Source organism: Mirounga leonina, unplaced genomic scaffold, assembly GCF_011800145.1.
Source record: "Mirounga leonina isolate KUSES-001 unplaced genomic scaffold, KU_Mleo_1.0 Mir_176, whole genome shotgun sequence".
Classification (NCBI taxonomy): Eukaryota; Metazoa; Chordata; class Mammalia; order Carnivora; family Phocidae; genus Mirounga; species Mirounga leonina.
This window is the reverse complement of record NW_023270454.1, coordinates 54,537,815-54,557,919: the sequence shown is the minus strand read 5'-3', so window position 1 is coordinate 54,557,919 and position 20,105 is coordinate 54,537,815. Positions and strand designations below refer to the sequence as shown.

The window sequence follows — 20,105 nt, the reverse complement described above, 5'->3', positions numbered from 1 at the left end:
GTAAATATTTATGCCCCTAACATGGGAACAGCCTATTACATAAGCCAATTAATAACAAAATCAAAGACACACATCAATAATACTACAATAATAATAGGGGACTTTTAACACCCCACTCACTGCAATGGACAGATCATCTAAGCAGAAACTCAACAAGGAAACAAGGGCTTTGAATGACACACTGGGCCAGATGGACTTCACAGATACATTCAGAGCATTCCATCCCAAAGCAACGGAATACACATTCTTCTCTAGTGCCCATGGAACATTCTCCAGAATAGATCACATACTGGATCACAAATCAGGTCTCATCTGGTACCAAAAGATTGGGATCATTCCCTGCATATTTTCAGGCCACAGTGCTTTGAAACTGGAACTCACTCACAAGAGGAAATTTGGAAAGAACTCAAATACATGGAGGCTAAAGAACATCCTAGTAAGAATGAATGGGTCAACCAGGAAATTAAAGAAGAATTTAAAAAATTCATGGAAACAAATGAAAATGAAAACACATCTGTTCAAAACCTTTGGGATGCAGCAAAGGCAGTCCTAAGAGGGAAGTATATAGCAATACAAGCCTTTCTCAAGAAACAAGAAAGGTCTCAAATATGCAACCTAACCTTATACCTAAAGGAGCTGGAAAAAGAACAGCAAATAAAGCCTAAACCCAGCAGGAGAAGAGAATTAATAAAGATTAGAGCAGAAATCAATGAAATAGAAACCAAAAGAACAGTAGAAAAAATCAATGAAACTAGGAGCTGGTTCTTTGAAAGAATTAATAAGATTGATAAACCCGTGGCCAGACTTATCAAAAAGAAAAGAGAAAGGACCCAAATAAATAAAATCATGAATGAAAGGGGAGAGATCATAACCAACACCAAAGAAATAGAAACAATTATAAGAACATATTATGAGCAACTATATGCCAAAAGATTAGGCAACATATTATGAGCAATTATATGCCAAAAGATTAGGCAATCTGGAAGAAATGGATGCATTTCTAGAGATGTATAAACTACCAAAACTGAACCAGGAAGAAATAGAAAACCTGAACAGACCCATAACCAGTAAGGAAATTGAAGCAGTCATCAAAAATCTCTCAACAAACAAGAGCCCAGGGCCAGATGGCTTTCCAGGAGAATTCTACCAAACATTTCAAGAAGAATTAATACCTATTCTTCTGAAACTGTTCCAGAAAATAAAAATGGAAGGAAAATTTCCAAACTCATTTTATGAGGCCAGCATTACCTTGATCCCAAAACCAGACAAAGACCCCATCAAAAAGAAGAATTACAAACCAATATCCCTAATGAACATGGATGCAAAAATTCTCACGAAGGTACTAGCCAATAGGATCCAGTTGGTAGGATCCTACACTGTTGGTGGGAATGCAAGAGAGGGAACACAAGCAGTACATTAAAAGGATTATTCACCAGGACCAAGTGGGATTTATTCCTCGGCTGCAAGTGTGGTTCAACATCTGCAAATCAATCAATGTGATACAGTACATTAATAAAATAAAGGAAAAGAACCATATGATCCTCTCAGTGTAGAAAAAGCATTTGGCAAAATACAGCATTCTTTCTTGATAAAAACTTTCTGCCATGTAGGGATAGAGGGAACATACCTTAATATCATAAAAGTCATCTATGAAAAGCCCAGAGTGACTACCCTTCTCAATGGGGAAGAACTGAGAGCTTTTCCCCTAAGGTCAGGAAAACTACAGGGATGTCCACTATCACCACTGTTGTTCAACATAGTACTAGAAGTCCTAGCCTCAGCAATCAGACAAAAAGAAATAAAAGGCATCCAAATCGGCAAAGAAGAAGTCAAACTCTTACTCTTCACAGATGATGTGATACTGTATGTGGAAAACCCAGAAGACTTCACACCAAAATTGCTAGAACTCATACAGGAATTCAGCAAAGTGGCAGGATATAAAATCGATGCACAGAAATCAGTTGCATTTCTATACACCAACAACAAGACAGAAGAAAGAGAAATTAAGGAGTTGATCCCATTTACAATTGCACCCAAAACCATAAGATACCTAGGAATAAACCTAACCAAAGAGGCAAAGGATTTGTACTCAGAAAACTATAGAATACTCATGAAAGAAATTGAGGAAGACACAAAGAAAAGGAAAAACGTTCCATGCTCATGGATTAGAAGAACAAATATCGTTAAAATGTCTATGCTACGTAGAGCAATCTATACATTCAGTGCAGTCCCTATCAAAATACCATCAACTTTTTTCACAGAGCTGGAACAAATAATCCTAAAACTTGTATGAAACCAGAAAAGACCCCGAATAGCCAAAGGAATGTTGAAAAAGAAAAGAAAAGAAAAGCTGGTGGCATCACAATTCCAGACTTCAAGCTATAATCATCAAGACAGTATGGTACTGGCACAAAAACAGACACATAGATCAATGGAACAGAATAGAAAACCCAGAAATGGACCTTCAAATCTATGGTCAACTAATCTTTGACAAAGCAGGAAAGAATATCCAATGGGAAAAAGTCTCTTCAACAAATAGTGTTGGGAAAATTGGACAGCCCCATGCAGAAGAATGAGACTGGACCATTTCCTTACACCATACACAAAAATAGACTCAAAATGGATGAAAGTCCTAAATGTGAGACAGGAGTCCCATCAAAATCCTAGAAGAGAACACAGGCAGCTACCTCTGTGACCTTGGCTGCAGCAACTTCTTGCTAGATATATCTCGAAAGGCAAGGTAAACAAAAGGCCAAAATGAACTACTGGGATTTCATCAAGATAAAAAGGGTTTTTGTTTGTTTGTTTGTTTAAAGATTTTTTATTTATTTATTTGACAGACACAGCGAGAGAGGGAACACAAGCAGGGGGAGTGGGAGAGGGAGAAGCAAGCTTCTCACTGAGCAGGGAGCCCGACGTGGGGCTCGATCCCAGGACCCTGGGATCATGACCTGAGCCAAAGGTAGCCGCCTAACTACCGAGCCACCCAGGCGCCCCAAGATAAAAAGGTTTTGCACAGCAAAGCAAACAGTCCACAAAACCAAAAGACAACCGACAGAATGGGAGAAGATATTTACAAATGTCTTATCAGATAAAGGGCTAGTATCCAAAATCTATAAAGAACTTATCAAGTTCAACACCCAAAGAACAAATAGTCCAGTCAAGAAATGGGCAGAAGACATGAACAGACATTTCTCCAAAGAAGACATACAAATGGCCAACAGACACATGAAAAAATGCTTGGCAGCAGGGTAATCCAAATCCAAATCAAAACCACAATGAGATACCACCCAAACCAGTCAGAATGGCTAAAATTAACAAGTCAGGAAATGACAGATGTTGGTGAGGATGTAGAGAAAGGCGAACCCTCCTACACTGTTGGTGGGAATGCAAGCTGGTGCAGCCACTCTGGAAAACAGTATGGAGGTTCCTCAAAAAGTTAAAAATAGAGCTACCCTAAGATCCAGGAATTGCACTACTGGGTATTTACCTCAAAGAAACAAATGTGATCTGAAGGGGCACATGCACCCCAGTGTTTATAGCAGTAATGTCCACAATAGCCAAACTATGGAAAGAGTGCAGATGTCCATCAACAGATGAATGGATAAAGAAGTGGTATATATACACAATGGAATACTACTCAGCCATCAAAAAAATGAAATCTTACCATTTGCATCAGTGTAGATGGAACTAGAGGGTATTGTGCTAAGTGAAATAAGTCAGTCAGAGAAAGACAGTTGTCATATGCTCTCATGTGGAATTTAAGAAACAAAACAGAGGGTCATAGGGGAAGAGAGGAAAAAATTTAAAAATGTAAAAAAATTAAAAAGAAAAGCAAGAAGTGGACCAACCAACCCAGAAACCACTTCCATGTGTCCTAATTAAAAAGCCCTTCTCCCCCCACTATTAATCATAATCCTGATTTTTATAGTAATTACTTCCTTCTCTCTTTAAAATAATTTTATTGTCCAAATGTATATCCTTAGACACAGTTCTTTTATTTGTGCTTTTAAGTATCTTTTAATTTGTAAATTCTCTTCTATTCCTTTCCCTTTTTTTATAATTTATCTATTGAAGTTTTAGGCTATTTATGTGTAGAATTTTTCACATTCTAGCCATTTTTTTTTTTTTTAAGATTTTTATTTGTCAGCACAAGCAGGGGGAGCAGCAGGCAGAGGGAGAGGGAGAAGCAGACCCCCTACCGAGCAAGGAGCCTGATGTGGGACTTGATCCCAGGACCCTGGGATCATGACCTGAGCCGAAGGCTGATGCTTAACTGCCTGAGCCACCCAGGTGTCCCAAGCGTAGCTATTTTTTTATTGCATTCTCATGGTACAGTTTAGCATGTTCACGCATGCTCTGTATTGCCTGAAAGTTGGCAGCTGGGTCTAGAGTCGATTAAATTCAGTTGTTGTTTCTTTGGTAGGAGTATAGGAAACACATAATGTCTGGTTGTCTCTATTTTGTGATGTAAGCCTCCACTGATGTTTAATACATAGCTATGTCTATTAATTAGTGGAGGGCTGCAAAATGCTGATATTCTAATTCTGTCATTTCTTTTTTATTTATTTGTTTGAATGCTTGTATAAAAAGGCACTTATCTAGCTATTATTTGGTTACCTAGTAGTTCAGTTCATATAGGAAAGGCAAGATAAATGCTTGATTCTTTACCATAATCTACCAGTTTTCAGGATAACGAATTGGTTCCCTCTTAGTCTCCTAAGGTAACCAGTTCCTTTCATGAATTTTTTTCTTTTTCTGAATTTTTAATTTTACACATTGAGTTTGGAAGTTACTGAGAATCTCAAGAAATATCAGAAAGGAAACGAGAATATCTGCTATCAATTAGGACTTTTTATAATTATGCCACTATAAATCTCACTCTTATAAAGTAAGTCTATCTTGTATAGTTTTTTTTTTTTTTAAGATTTTATTTATTTATTTGAGAGAGAGAATGAGAGACAGAGAGCACGAGAGGGAAGAGGGTCAGAGGGAGAAGCAGACCCCCCGCTGAGCAGGGAGCCCGATGTGGCACTCGATCCCGGGACTCCAGGATCATGACCTGAGCCGAAGGCAGTCGCCCAACCAACTGAGCCACCCAGGCGCCCCAGTCTATCTTGTATAATTACTTGCCTAAGAACTTTGTTACAAAATACCTCTACCTGCAAGTTAGTTCCTTGTGTTCCCCTGTACATATAAGCAAAAAGATGCCTATATTTGAGAGCTTACGAGAAAACTCAATGTGAAAATTTTTTGAAGGGAGAATCAAAAATTTTGATTGTCTGAAATGGCAGTGTGATCTTACCCAGCACTTTTTTTGTGCCTCTGACTCTTGGTGGTTATATACAAGTTTTTTTTGTCTCAGAACTAGTTCACAGTAATGCATAGTCAAGGAATGTTAAGATGGCTTCCTTCTTTTTTGTTATAAAAACTTTTTCCAATCAAAAGCAGTTAAAGTTGTTGGTGTACCACTCTAAGTAATTTTAGGGTGCTTGATCTTACATTTCTCAGTGTTTCTAAACTTCCTTTCCCTTTCCCTTTTATATTTCTTTGATCTGGATGACTTCAGTGATTTGTTCTGTTAGCCAGGTTGGTTTTTTTTTCCCCCTTGCCTTCAACCAATTTTTCCTTCCTTAATTTCTTAAATAGATTGTATGGTCATATAGTTCAAGCATCATGAAGTATAAAAAGACACATAATGAAACAAGTCCTACCCTTATTCCCAATTTGCCTAAGTCCTATCTCCCTCAATAACCCACTATTTATTAATATTTCAAGGAATTTTTCAAACCAATAGAAATATGAACTTTTTTCTTACCTTTTTTTATGGACTATACACAAATGTTTCCTTTTCTTTATTACTGCTGCAGAATAATCAACTATATGGGTGGATGTACCATGATTTATTAACCAGTACCCTGTTGATACTGTTTCTCATTTTCCCTAGTAACAAACAGTGCTGCAATGAATAAATTTGTACATATGTCATTTCACAAGTGTAAATTCCTAGAAATGTTGCATTTGTAATGTTACTAGATTTTGTCTAATTCTAGTTGTTTCAATTCATACTACCAGCAGGAACATGTGTATCTGTTTCCCCATAATCTCACAAATTCAGTATGTTAGCAAACTTAAGGGTTTTGTTTTGTTTTTTGTCAACCTGATGGTGAAATTGGTATTGTTTTTATTTAATTTACTTAATTATAAGTGAAATTGGATATGTTTCTAAGTTTAAGAGCTATATATGTTTCATTGTCTGTGACCTTTATGTGCATGTCCTTTGCTCACTTTTTCTACTGTCATTTTGGGCTTTGTATTCACTTCTAGCTCTTAATAAATTAAAGGATTAGCTCTTTGTCATGTAAGTTACAAATATATTTTCCCAGACTGTCATTTTTTTTTTCTTTTGACTCTGCCCTTAGTATTTAACAGAGTTTATTTTTACTTAAATTACATTGTACTTACAAGTCCTTAAACTTAGTACATACTTTTGAGATTTTAATAGGCAATATTTTTTCCTTGATAATTCTTCATTCTTCTTAGTTCAACCCGAGAAAGAGATTTGAGGTGGCTGATGTATTACTGCCAGGATACACTCTTAAGGCTTTTGGAAGTTCTAAGATTCAGGCAGATCATGATTTCAAATCTTTGGCAATAAAAACATGATGCAGACTAAATGATACCCTTTACTGTTTAAGAGGAGACATTTAGCAATATAGTATAAGTCTTTTATTTATCTTAGTCCTCAGATAAATTTTGACATCTCTTTATTCTTTGTTACTGTTTAAGTTGTGGTAAAATATATGCAACATAAAATGTACTATTTCAACCATGTTTAGGTGTACAGGTCAATGTTGTTATTAAGTGCATTCACATTGTTGTGCAACCATCACCTCTGTCCATCACCACCATCCATCTCCAGAACTTTTTCATTTTACTCAACTGAGACTCTGTACCCATTAAACAGTAACTCTTCATTCCCCTCCTTCCAGCGCCTGGCAATCCCCACTCAATTGTCTGTCTCTATGAATCTGACTACTCTAGGTACCTCATAAAAGTTGGAATCATACAATATTTGTCATTTGTGTCTGGCTTATTCATTTAGCATAGTGTCTTCAGGGTTCATCCATGTTGTAGTATGTATCAGAATTTCATTCCCTTTTAAGACTAAATGATAATCCATTGTATGTATGTACTACATTTTATTTATTCATTTATTCACTGATGGAATTTGTGTTTTGTCTTTAACAAGGTTGTTAAATAAAATGTATTTTATACTAAATGATGTTTTCTTTTATATATTCAGACAGATTCCTTCAAAATGGGACAAGAGTTTGTGAAACACTTCCCTATCAGTGCAGACAAGCTAACTAACCTTAATGTGGTTTCTAGAACTTTAAATTTAGATATGACAGACCAAGTTGTATCCCAAAAACCTAGTGAGTGCCATAAATCTAGTAAAACATCTATCAGTGCCACATCAGAAAGACTGTTGTTGCAAGATACCTCTAAGATGCAGTGCTTCAATCAAACGCTTTCAACCAACAAAAGTAATTATACAAGTTGCAGTCCTCAGTCATATCACCTACTCAGTAAAGAACAAAGAAGAAACAATCTTCAGAAAGAGTCCTTAATATTCATGAAAGGAGTCATGGATGAATGTACTCATGTGGCAAATTTCTCAGGTACCAATTTTTATGTGAAATTAATAATGTTTGCTGATGTGTAAATATTTGTGAAATATTTTTAAAGATGTTTACAAAATAATTTTATATTTTCGAGAACATGTTTATTGTTCGCTCCAGAATGTATTTTCCAGGATAAGTTGGTTATTTAAATGTATCATATTGGGGCGCCTGGGTGGCTCAGATGGTTAAGCGTCTGCCTTCGGCTCAGGTCATGATCTCAGGGTCCTGGGATCGAGTCCCGCATCGGGCTCTCTGCTCAGCAGGGAGGCTGCTTCTCCCTCTCTCTCTGCTGTTCCCCTGTGTGTGCTCTCTCTCTGTCAAAAATAAGTAAAATCTTAAATAAATAAATAAATAAATGTATCATATTTTATCCATGAAAATCTAAAACCATCTTATTAGTTAGTTAAAACTATATTGGATTTTGTCGGGGGCAGGGGGATGCGGTAATGGGGTGATGGACATTGGGGAGGGTATGTGTTGTAATAAGCACTGAATATTACATAAGACTGGTGAAGCACAGACCTGTACCCCTGAAACAAATAATATATTATATGTTAATTAATTGAATTTAAATTTAAAAATATATATTGGATTTTGTATCTTCTTTAGAATGTTCATCTCATTGTATTAGAGATGAATATTATGATATTATGCTATATTATTGTTGATTTTAACTTAATCATAAAGTTTTAAAGGGGCACCTGGGTGACACAGTCGGTTAAGCAGCTGCCTTCAGCTCAGGTCATGATCTCAGGGTCCTGGGATCGAGCCCCAGGTCGGGCTCCCTGCTCAGCGGAGGGTATGCTTCTCCCTCTCTGTCTTCCCCCCCACCCCCTGCTCCTTGCTAGTCTGTGCTCTCTCTCTTTCTCTGAAATAAATAAATAAATAATCTTTTTTTAAAAAAAGTTTTAGTTTGACAGATGTTTCACTTAATGTACTGTCAAGTGTATTTTATTTTCTAATACAATTAATAGTATTTATATAAAAATCTTAGAGCTTTTTAAAGGTATGTATGTTGTATCTTTTAAAATTCTACCCCTAGTTCCAGTTGACCCAAGCCTCATTATAGTGGTTCAAGCCAAAGAAGATGCTTATATTCCACGAACAGGAGTTCGAAGTTTACAAGAAATTTGGCCTGGTTGTGAAATCCGTTATCTAGAAGGGGGTCATATTAGTGCTTATCTTTTTAAACAAGGACTCTTCAGGTAAGATGATTGGTCTAAACAGGTATCTATTTATTTACTTGTTTTTTGGAATATTTTTGCCTCAAAAAAATAGAGAAGATAGGGTATTTTTATTTTATGTTTTAGTCTTCTTTTTTCTTCCCTGCCTCCCTCAATTCTCACATTGTGGTACTTTTTCCTATCCCATCCTCTTCTTTTTTCTTTTAAAGAACTAGGGAAGTAGCATATATAGGCACATTTTATTGTGTGTTTTTACCCTCTTCAAATATTAATAGCCAAGTATTTTAGGGTATAGGGAGGAATACCAGGGTTTGTAAAACTTGCTTTTTCACTCCACTTTCTTCTCTCAGATGGCATGAGCATCTATGGAATAGTCCAGCGCTGTTTTTCAGTAGCAAGTGAATATTGAACCTTAAATGAGAAGTGAAATATTGGTTTTAATGTTAATAACTTTATATGACTCCAGTACTTAGTAGAAGTTATAAAAACCTTTATTCTATAACTCTAGTTTTTTGATAGCCTATATTATTTCTACTTCTCTTCAAATTCGATGGCAAAAGGTATCATTGGGATATATTTATCATTAATGGTTAAATAAATTCATTCACATGAAGTGCTTAGATCAGTGCCCTGGGCATAATGTGTCTCAAAACTGCCAGCTGTATTGCTATATAATAGAAGAATTGTGTGTATTATATGTCTGACATGTTTTAGCTCTTTTTAATCCAAGAAATAATTCTTTGTACATTGTCACTTATTTAGTTCATTTAAATAACCAACTTTTAGATGTCACCTTAAGTGTCCAATTAAAATATTAAAATATTAATATTAAATACTAATATATTAAATATATATTAAATAATATAAATATATTAAAACATATTAATATTAAATACTAATATAGTAAAACACTCTGTGAAGGTAATATTGGAAACTAAGGCTTTTGCTTTTAGTTCAGTTGCTAGGAACATGTGTTTTTCTGGACAAAAAGCATCCTTATCATAATTTATGAAATAGGTTGAATACTACATTATGAAAAGTTATATAGCCAATTAATTTTCAACATGTCACATACCTACATATATATTTTATATTGCATATATATATTATATAAATGCATGTATTATGTAAGTTCTAAGGCACCAAAAAAGTACATCACAGAAAAGGATGGTACTTCTGAATTCATCATCAGTTGCAAGCACATTTGAGATTTTCTGCAGCTGTGGTGAAGTTACACGGATCCAAACACCCACCCTCAGGTACCTGCCTCTTTCAAAGCTAGTTGGAGAGGAAGTCAGGTTGCAAGCCACAGGTCACTTTGGAAGTAACTTATAAGAAAAGTACTATCTTCCTTTTTTGCTCATTACAGTTTTTCTTTCATCTTTAATTTTAGACAAGCCATCTATGATGCATTTGAACGCTTCCTCCATAAATACGCTAACTGATTGGATCACTGTATGTAACCAGTATGGCCATCATGTTTCTTACAAAAGGAGTTTTTCATCCTTTGATGATAAGAACAAGCAGACAGCACTATATATATAACTGCTATCAATTTAGTCTGGAATTCATTGTTATGATCAGTCAACAATGATTTTTAAATGTGAATAATTTTAAACCAATATTTGGATGGAATAATGTTGAAGTATTTTGTTATTGTTTTGTGGGAATCCCATATACACAATATCCAGTCTGTTGTTACTATTTATGAAAACTTTAAATTTTTAATTGTGAATAATTTATTAATTAAAATAAATTTATTCATAGAAACCTTATTGGTTTTTAAAGAACTGCTAAATCAAGCTAAGTTTGTAATACATCAGCATGTATTGTATACCCCTGTATGACAGTTTTACTATTGACTTGATTTGAGAACATGTTTCTTTCTTGTCTTCAACTTTAATTTCTGCAATGGCAATACTTTTTTTTTTTTTTTTAAGATTTTATTTGACAGAGACACAGCGAGAAAGGGAACACAAGCAGGGGGAGTGGGAGAGGGAGAAGCAGGCCTCCCGCGGAGCAGGGAGCCTGATGCGGAGCTCGATCCCAGAACCCTGGGATCATGACCTGAGCCGAAGGCAGACGCTTAACGACTGAGCCACCCAGGCGCCCCTGCCATGGCAATACTTAATGATGTATAAGATCCGTTAACTTTGAATTCTAAAAAAATCCTGATTGCTTCCTACTTAAGTAGCTTTAATAATTAAAACAAATGTGGGAATATAGATAAGATGCATATGACTTGGCTGAACTTTAAAACTTTGCCAAATACGAGGTTAGAAAATGATGCCAAACATATTTCCCCTACTTAAGAAGTTTCAATTCATAAGAAATGGAAATAATAAAAGACCTATTACATTACTTGATACTGTGTCTTAACATTTTCTTATATACCTACTCTGGGTTTGCTAAACATCTAACTCTAGTTAGATATACTTAATAGCTTTGGCTTTTTAATTTCAGAAATTAAATATGAAATTGATTTGTTCCATATAACTTCATTTTACAGAAAAGATATAATAACTACTAACTTTTTTAAGTGGAAGATTATATGGTTAGATTTGGTGCTTTTTATGTTAAACTTCTCAAGCTAAGATCTAAAATGTTTGAAAAAAGTAGAAAATATTTTGGGGAATTGTATCAAGGTTTGGAGTAAATGTATTTGAGTTTTATTTGTTTGAAATTTGTGTTGTCTATGGATTATTTTAAAATATGTATTCCTGATCTAGCAAGGATATTTGAATTATAATGTGCCTTCATAGACTTTTAGAAGATTTTATTTATCACTAATGTCTCCATCACTTTAACTTTTTAAAAATTATTTCAAAGTCACTAATGTGAAGTCATTGATGGTATACAAAATTGTAAATTCTGTAAAACTGCTTTGGCATAGCAAACCAGACCTATTTGGTTACAGCCACTTGGCCTATAGCAATTTTATATCTTCAGACTAGAACCTTTACTTTTAACTGAAAGTATAAAATGTATTAAAATTCTTAAAATACCCTTTAAAGATAAAGTAAGACTTATTGTCAAATGAATTACAAGTATTTTCTTAGTATGTAATGAGGCAATATGATTGAATGCTTTCTGAATTATACCTTAGTAAAACCAATATTTATTTTTTACCTAAATATTTCTTACTAAGCAATAATGTACTGTGGTGTATGACTTTCTGTTGGTAAAAGAATGAAATTTCATTTCATTTTAATTAACTTTTAGGCATAACTAGTTTTTCCCAAATAAATGTGAAAGGAAGTATTTTAAAAATTTCATCTCTTAACCAGATGTTTTTAAGAATATTATCCACGCAACTTCCTAAATTGATTAATTCAAGGTGCAAAATACCTTTTCTTAAAGTTTTTATACCCACTTATCCCAAAATAGTGACTCAAGCTTTCTATATATATCTATATATACACATATATATAACATTATGTATATATATATAATGTGTAAGGTATATATGTTATATATATAATACTAATAGCTATATACATAAGTGTTATATATATATAATAGTTATATATATAAAGTGACAACATATGTATTTTTTTTTTTTTAAGATTTTATTTATTTATTCATGAGAGAGAGAGAGAGAGGCAGAGGGAGAAGCAGGCTCCCAAGGAGCAGAGAGCCCGATGCGGGACTCGATCCCAGGACCCTGGGATCATGACCTGAGCTGAAGGCAGACGCTTAACCATCTGAGCCACCCAGGCGCCCGACAACATATGTATTTTAAAAGTGCTGTCTGCCATTTTGAGAATTGCATACATAACCTGCTAAAAATTCATTTAGGCCAGAGCTGCAAACTGGCAGTCAATACAGGCCAGCTTGGCCCACAGCTGTTTATTCAGTGTACATAATATTTCAAAATTGAATTTGAAGTCTTTTGACTGGGCATGCATTCCCTAGTTTGCCACAGTCTGATAGACTCCCTTTTTTATCAGGCTACTTCACTACTTTGTGTTTCCTTCTTAGCCCTGAACACATCTGAGTTTGAGACCCCTGATTTAGATCTGTGGTTACAAAAGTTTCTGAATTTCATGATTTGCTAATGTTGTAATTACTATTTTAACATATGAATGAATTTTAGATTGTTTGTTATGAATGTAATTTTTTAATGTGGTGTTTTCTCTCATAAAGATTATTTAATTAACACTGTAACTGAAAAGTTTTTAAATCATTTCCAGATATTTTATACTTCATAATAAAAGTCTATATAAAAAGTTAATTATTTCATATATTCAAGAAGATTTATTCTGAATACAGAATACACATGTCACATTTGATTAATGTATCCAAACTTGAATTGAGTGTGTGTTCTTCCTTAGTTCTATTATAAACCAAACAAGGTAAGGCAGAAAGAAGGGAGGCTCTAGCAGAATAGTATTCAGTATCTGCAACAAGAGCCAGATTTCTCCCCCAAATATGAGTGATCCCAGGGAAACTAGCATTCTGACAGACCATACAACTGAATGTTGTATAATTAGATATAATTCTTGGATATAATTAGATTTTTGCTAGTAAATGTTATAAGCAATTAAAATCTAGAGATAACTATAGGACTGAGAATGGGGATGCTGGGTAGAGGCCGCTATAGAAACTGGGTTTGGAAATGAAAGATTTTGGCAAGTGAGACAAAGGGAATAGAGGTACCATTTGGACCGTTTTTGCAGGAGTAGAATAACTTAATTCTAGGAATATTCTTATAAGCAGAATCCTAGGAAGCCAATGATTTCATGAAGAACTTTGAAAACACTAGAAAATTTTGGACCAAAACCCAGAAAGATTTTCCTCAGGACCAAAGGAGCTAACGTGCAGATTCACCAGATTGTGTTAATTAAAAAAAAAAAAAGGTAAACTTACCATGAAAAGTCTATTCTTTATATAAACCCGTGACTAACTGAGGTGTAACTGTTTTCCTATATAATGTACTGGATAATTCCATAGAAATAAAGTTGTATCCTAGCACTTTGCTATTCAAAGTGTGGTCAGTAGACTGGCAGCATCCTCTGAGAGCTTGTTAGAAATTTAGAATCTCAAGCACCATCCCAACCTTACTGAGTCATAATTTGCATTTGAATAAGATAATTCAACTACACATTAAATTTTCAAAAACACCCATTTAGAATCAGTGGTACTCATATTTTAGCTTGCATTGAAATCACCTGGAACTTTGTTACAACAGATTTCTAGACCCCACTACCCTATCTGATTCAGTAAGTGGGGCAGGGCTCGTGAATTTGTATTTCTAACAAGTTTCCTAGGATGCTGTTGCTGTCTGTCCAGGGGTTATACTTAACCCCAAAGAGTCATGGCTCTAATCAGATCTCGGGCCTGGAACAGAATAGAATCACCTGGGGAGTTTTAGAAGCCTAGGTAAGTGGCTGTTCTTAACCTATGCTGAATCTCTTACCCTAGAGATTCAAATTCAATTGGCTTGCAGTTGGTATTTTTAAAGCTCCATAGGTAATTCTACTGTGCAGCCAGGTTTAAGAACCATGTGCTCTGAAGGACTCAAGGGAAGAAGACTAGCTGTTGAAGGAAAGAATGGATGTAAAGTCGGTAAAACAACATAGATTTTGGAAAGGAATTCCTGATATTCTGGGTATTACCAGCACCTCAGAAGTATTCAAGTAGCCAAGAGGGCCCGTGTTCCTTCTGCTTCTGCTCTTTCGTTATGAGTACACATGTGTTAGAAAGAGTAGGATGAGCTGGGGGTGGATTTGGGCACTTACGTGCAGTGGAGCTTCTTTAAATCGTAAACATTAACTCATCTTAGCAACTTAAAGCAGAGACAAGTATGAGCAAAGAAATGCTAACCTCTTCCCTGTATTTTCTTCAACCATAAAGATTACATCTTCCCTTCTTAACCTTCTGAAATTGCTTTTAAAAATGCACATATGATGGCTCTTTGAAAAGTTAAAGCATGTCTTTAGAAATCATTCCTTTCACTTCCATAGCAGTTACTCCTCGACTTTTCCATCCATCTCAGTCAACAAAGTAGTTGCCTTTATTATTGTATGTTTTAGAGACACTTGTTACCAACTCAAACCTTTGATCCATTTCCCTTGCCCTGTAGATGACATCTGACTTTAAGTCCTTACACTCAGGCAGAAGACAATTACTGATCCTGCTGAGTTTTTACTCAAGTTCAACTGTAAACCTACACCAACAATTTCACCTCCTAAGCATCCTTTCCCCAAGTCACAATGACGGAGGAAAGACCCTAGGGTTCAAAGCCAACGACCAAGAAAGAATTCTTGAGATGTCTGGTGCAAAAAGGTGGTTTTATTCAAATAATGCAATATATGTTAAGAAAAAAAAAGAAGAAGAAGGTAGCGGGAGGGGAAGAATGAAGCGGGGGAAATCGGAGGGGTGGACGAACCATGAGAGACGATGGACTCTGAAAAACAAACTGAGGGTTCTAGAGGGGAGGGAGGTGGGAGGATGGGTTAGCCTGATGGTGGGTATTGAGGAGGGCACATTCTGCATGGAGCACTGGGTGTTATGCACAAACAATGAATCATGGAACACTTCATCTAGAACTAATGATGTAATGTATGGGGATTAACATAAGAATAAAAAAATAAATAAAAAGTAAAAAAATTAAAAAAAAAAAAGGTGGTTTTATTAAAGCACGGGGACAGGACCTGTGGGCAGAAAGAGCTGCACTGGGGTCATGAGGAGCAGCCCATTATAGACTTTCAAGTTGGGAGGGGGTTAGGGATAGTGTAAGCCTCCCAGGTATTTTGGAAACAAGGTTTCCAGGATCCTGAGGGGGCTTGCTATTGTTAGGAAAGGTCATTTCTTACTGTTTAGTAAAAATTCAGTAATGAGACCCTTCAGATGTGTATCCGTGGGTCATATGCTTGGGGGATGATTGCTAACATGTATCTTGGGGGAGGGGGGGTGGGTAGAGATAAAGGAAGTTTCCAAAGGAATTTTTATATGTTAAAGGAGACTTACAGGATCCTGGGGGTGGGGCTAAGACTGTCTGTTGCCCTTAACCAAGTAGGAGCATTGAGGCAGTTGAGTCCCTACAGGAATGTCACTCTGCCTGTTTTAAGAACTTGTCAATTGGGGCTGTAGATAGTAAGGAAATTTACTAATTTTTCTTCTGCCTTTGTTTCCCACATCAACAACTCCTCAAAAAACAATTGGCTAATTGATAGTGATAATATGCAATGCAAATTTATTTTTTACTTGGAACTATAAATATGTTTGTACACTTATTACTTCACTGGCTTCTTTCTAAATGTCATTTTATACCAATGTTGTCTTAGATTATAAAGTAGAAGAAAATAAATTGGTAATTTGAGAGCTGTAATGGGAAGCCCTTTTAAGTAATAAAATCTACCTTGAGAAGAGATAGGTTTGCTGTCGCTTGCAGAACTGTATCATCAGGACTCTCTGGGGTTTGCTCTTATTTCTGCTTTAGGGTCATGTCTTTAATTCACTCTTTCGTATCTCCAAAATGAATGGAGATTCTGGGGGCTAGTCTAGTAATTTTCTTTGTGTCGTGACACCTACCAGGTCTTCAGGTTTTCATATCAGAAGGTAGGCAATCACGTCTCTCCTTGGACTGAATTCATCAGAATAGACAAGGAAAAGATTCACCAAATGCACGTTTCTTTTTAAGAGTATTTGTAAAACAAAGAACGGTATATGAGAGTTATGACTATATTTTAAGAGGACAGGGACCACAGTGATTATCACATTCGCAAACCCAAACTTGCAACCTCATAGCCAGACACCAGATAGACAGATTTACATATATTGCATTTAAGTCCACTTACTCGTTCATTTGTTTATTGATTCACTTAAAAAATATTTACTGAGTACCAGAGACAAAGCAGTCCAATAGGATGCTTAAGACAGTTTTCAAGGGACTAGACCAGTTCCCTTTAACTTGACTTCTACAGAAATTTCTGGCTTAGCTCTATACATAGACTGATTTTTTAAGAGCTTTATTAAAATATAATTTAGACATCATACAATTCATTGATTTAAAGTATATGATATTAGGGGCGCCTGGGTGGCTCAGTCATTAAGCGTCTGCCTTCAGCTCAGGTCATGATCCCAAGGTCCTGGGATCGAGCCCCGCATCGGGCTCCCTGCTCAGCAGGAAGCCTGCTTCTCCCTCTCCTACTCCCCCTGCTTGTGTTCCCTCTCTCACTGTGTCTCTCTCTGTCAAATAAATAAATAAAATCTTTTTAAAAAAAATAAAGTATATGATATTAGAGTTTTGAGTATATTACATTATTAATTTTTTAAATTGTGGTTAAAACTATAAAACATAAAACTTGCAATTTTAACCACTTTTAAATGAGCAAATCAGAGGCATTACATTCACAATGTTGTGCAACCATCACCACTATTTCCTAAACTTTTTAACACCCTACATAAACTGATTTTTTTTTAAGATTTTATTTATTTATTTGAGAAAGAGAGAAGAGAGGGAGAGCACAAGCAGGGTGAGGGGCAGAGAGAGAAGCAGACTCCCCGCTGAGCAGGGAGCCCGATGAGGGGCTTGATCCTGGCACTCTGGGATCATGACCTGAGCAGAAGGCAGAGATGCTTAACCAATTGAGCCACCACTGAGCCACCCAGGTGCCCCTGATTTTTTTTTTTTTTTTTTTAAATAGGCTTTTCACCCAACACAGAACCAAACTCGGGGCTTGAACTCACAACCTTGAGATCAAGACCTGAGTAAAGATCAAGAGTTGGACACTCAACCAACTGAGCCACCCAGGCATTCCCTACATAAACTGATTTTTATTTTTTGAAGATTTTTATTTATCTGACAGAGAGAGAGAGAGAGAGAGAGCATAAGCAGGGGGAGAAGCAGGCAGAGGGAGAGGGAGAAGCAGACTCCCTGCAGAGCAGGGAGCCCGAAGCAGGGCTTGATCCCAGGACCCTGGGATCATGACATGAGCCCAAGGCAGATGCTTAACCAACTGAGCCACCCAGGTGCCCCCATAAACGGATTTTTAAACAGTTCTTTGAAATTGATGGAAAAGTCTTACTCTTCTCAGTTCTACCACTGGACACAATACCCCTATGTGTTTTAAGCATCCCAGTGTGTTCTCCATCCCAACTTTTATTGGAATTCATGTCAGTCCTAACATTTGCTATCACTAAATAAATTCCTCAATTTCTTCAACACTCATTAACTCAACTTTTAGAACAGAGGTGCACACCAGAGAGCTACACTTTATCTTCTAAGGTTAACTTTGCTGACTTAACTTCCATCAATATCTTAATTCAATAACCTCTAAAGTCAACTTAAAGGTATCTGAAAACTCAAAATACCCAAAATCAAACTCATTATCCCTGTCACCCAGGAATTTCCCAAGCTTCCCCCAATCCATTCTTCGTTATTCATATTTTTGGTTTTTGGTAGCCACCATCTATCCAGTTAAACAAACAAACAAAAGGAACATCCTTGACCCTTATACTCTCCTCTCATAATGACCCAGTGTTATTATTTCCCAAATATGTCAATAATCTGCTCCTTTCCAAACCCACTACCATAGTCTTGGTTCAGGATTTCGTTATCTTTTCTCAGAGTGACTTCAATATCCTTTACAAAAACCATTTTTTAAGAGTTAACAATGTAAGGGGCGCCTGGGTGGCTCAATCAGTTAGGTGTCTGACTTTTTTTTTTTTTTTTTTTAATTGATTTGACATAGAGACAGAGAGAGAGGGAACACAAGCAGGGGGAGTAGGAGAGGGAGAAGCAAGCCACTAGCTGAGCAGGGAGCCCGATGTGGGGCTCGATCCCAGGACGCTGGGATCATGACCTGAGCTGAAGGCAGACGCCCAACTGTCTGAGCCACCCAGGCGCCCCTAGGTGTCTGACTCTTGATCTCCGCTCAGGTCTTGATCTCACGGTCGTGAGTTTGCATCAAGCATTGGGCTCCACGCTGGGCACAGAGCCTACTTAAACAAAAAAGGTTAATAATGTAATATCTGCACAACATTTAAATAATTAGTGTTACTACAACTATTAGCCAACATATAGAACATGCCATGCATCCAGCACACTTTTAACATTATACATTTATTCTTCACAACCATCCCTAGGGGGTAGAAACGATTTTAAATGGGACTCAAAGCCAGGCAGTCTAGTTCCACAGGCTATGCTCTTACCCACTGGGCCATACTCACTTTTTTTAATAAAAAGTCCCATAAGGCTCCTTCTACCTTACCATCTGTTCCTAGTCCCAGTCCTCATTAAATGTAGCCTTTCTATAATTTTAGCTGATTCTTCTATTTACCTCCATAATTCTAAATAATGTGCTTACACTTGACATCAATTGTAGACACTGATATTGTTACCGTATTTGAGAATATATTCCTTGTAAGCTACAAATGACAGCTTTTCCTTCAGAATGAAATTATATCACAATTTTTGGTTAAATGAGTATATAATATTTGACTATGACTAAGTAAATACTGTTCACTGCTGAACTAAGCATATTTTATTACAATTCTACTTTGTTTTCCTGTAGTTAATTGCTTTGCTTCTTTACCTATGCACTTAAAACTTTACTTTTTTCCAAATTCTGTAAAGAGATCAGCCAAGCAATGTAAGAATGATTTCGCCGGATTTTCAAATAACATATAAGTTCCACTTTTAACCCTGGTGACCTACCTCTCCCAATTCTCTCCAGCCTTCTTTCCTCTAGTACTAGTAGTTCTTCTCTTGTGTTGAATGTCCTGTTTTCTGATTTCTCTGATTTCCTTTTTCTTGGTTTTCTTTGTAGTTTAGAAGCAGCACATCCTCTGGTAGCTTCTTGAGAAAGGAGTAATAGGAGGTTTTGAAGCTTGTATATTTGAAAATTCTTCTCTTCTCACTTTTTTGCCCCAAATTTTTATTTAAATTCTAGTTAGTTAAAATACAGTGCAATATTGGTTTCAGGAGTAGAATTCAGTGGTTCATCACTTACATACAACACCCAGTGCTCATCATAACAAGTGCCCTCCTTAATACCCATCACCATCTAGCCCATTCCCCACCCACCTCCCTCCAATAACCCTCAGTGTGTTCTCTATCATTAGGAGTCTCTTATGGTTTATTTCCCTCTCTCTCCCCACCCCATATGTTCATTTATTTTGTTTCTTAAATTCCACATTTGAGTGAAATCATATGGTATTTGTCTTTCTCTGATTGACTTATTTCACTTAGCATGATACACTCTAGCTCCATCCATGTTGTTGAAAT

At 36.2% G+C, this 20,105-nt stretch overlaps 1 protein-coding gene and 1 long non-coding RNA gene across 7 annotated transcripts in view; one reads left to right on the top strand and one right to left on the bottom strand.

Moving 5' to 3' along the window:
- Positions 1-10,851, top strand: part of ABHD18 (abhydrolase domain containing 18) — a 52,003-nt gene extending 41,152 nt beyond the window's left edge. For all 6 annotated transcript variants that reach the window (XM_035023095.1, XM_035023096.1, XM_035023097.1 and 3 more), the window contains 3 exons: positions 7,307-7,685; positions 8,731-8,893; positions 10,266-10,851. In XM_035023095.1, coding sequence (XP_034878986.1) covers positions 7,307-7,685; positions 8,731-8,893; positions 10,266-10,317 — 594 coding nt within the window. In that variant the 3' untranslated portion in view covers positions 10,318-10,851. The remainder of the gene's footprint in view (positions 1-7,306; positions 7,686-8,730; positions 8,894-10,265) is intronic.
- LOC118022341 lies at positions 7,965-19,757 on the bottom strand. Its single transcript, XR_004682475.1, has 3 exons — positions 19,536-19,757; positions 9,178-9,283; positions 7,965-8,002 (listed from the first exon to the last, which is right to left on the bottom strand). It is a non-coding gene; the product is annotated as an uncharacterized LOC118022341 (long non-coding RNA).
- Positions 19,758-20,105: the final 348 nt, after the last annotated feature.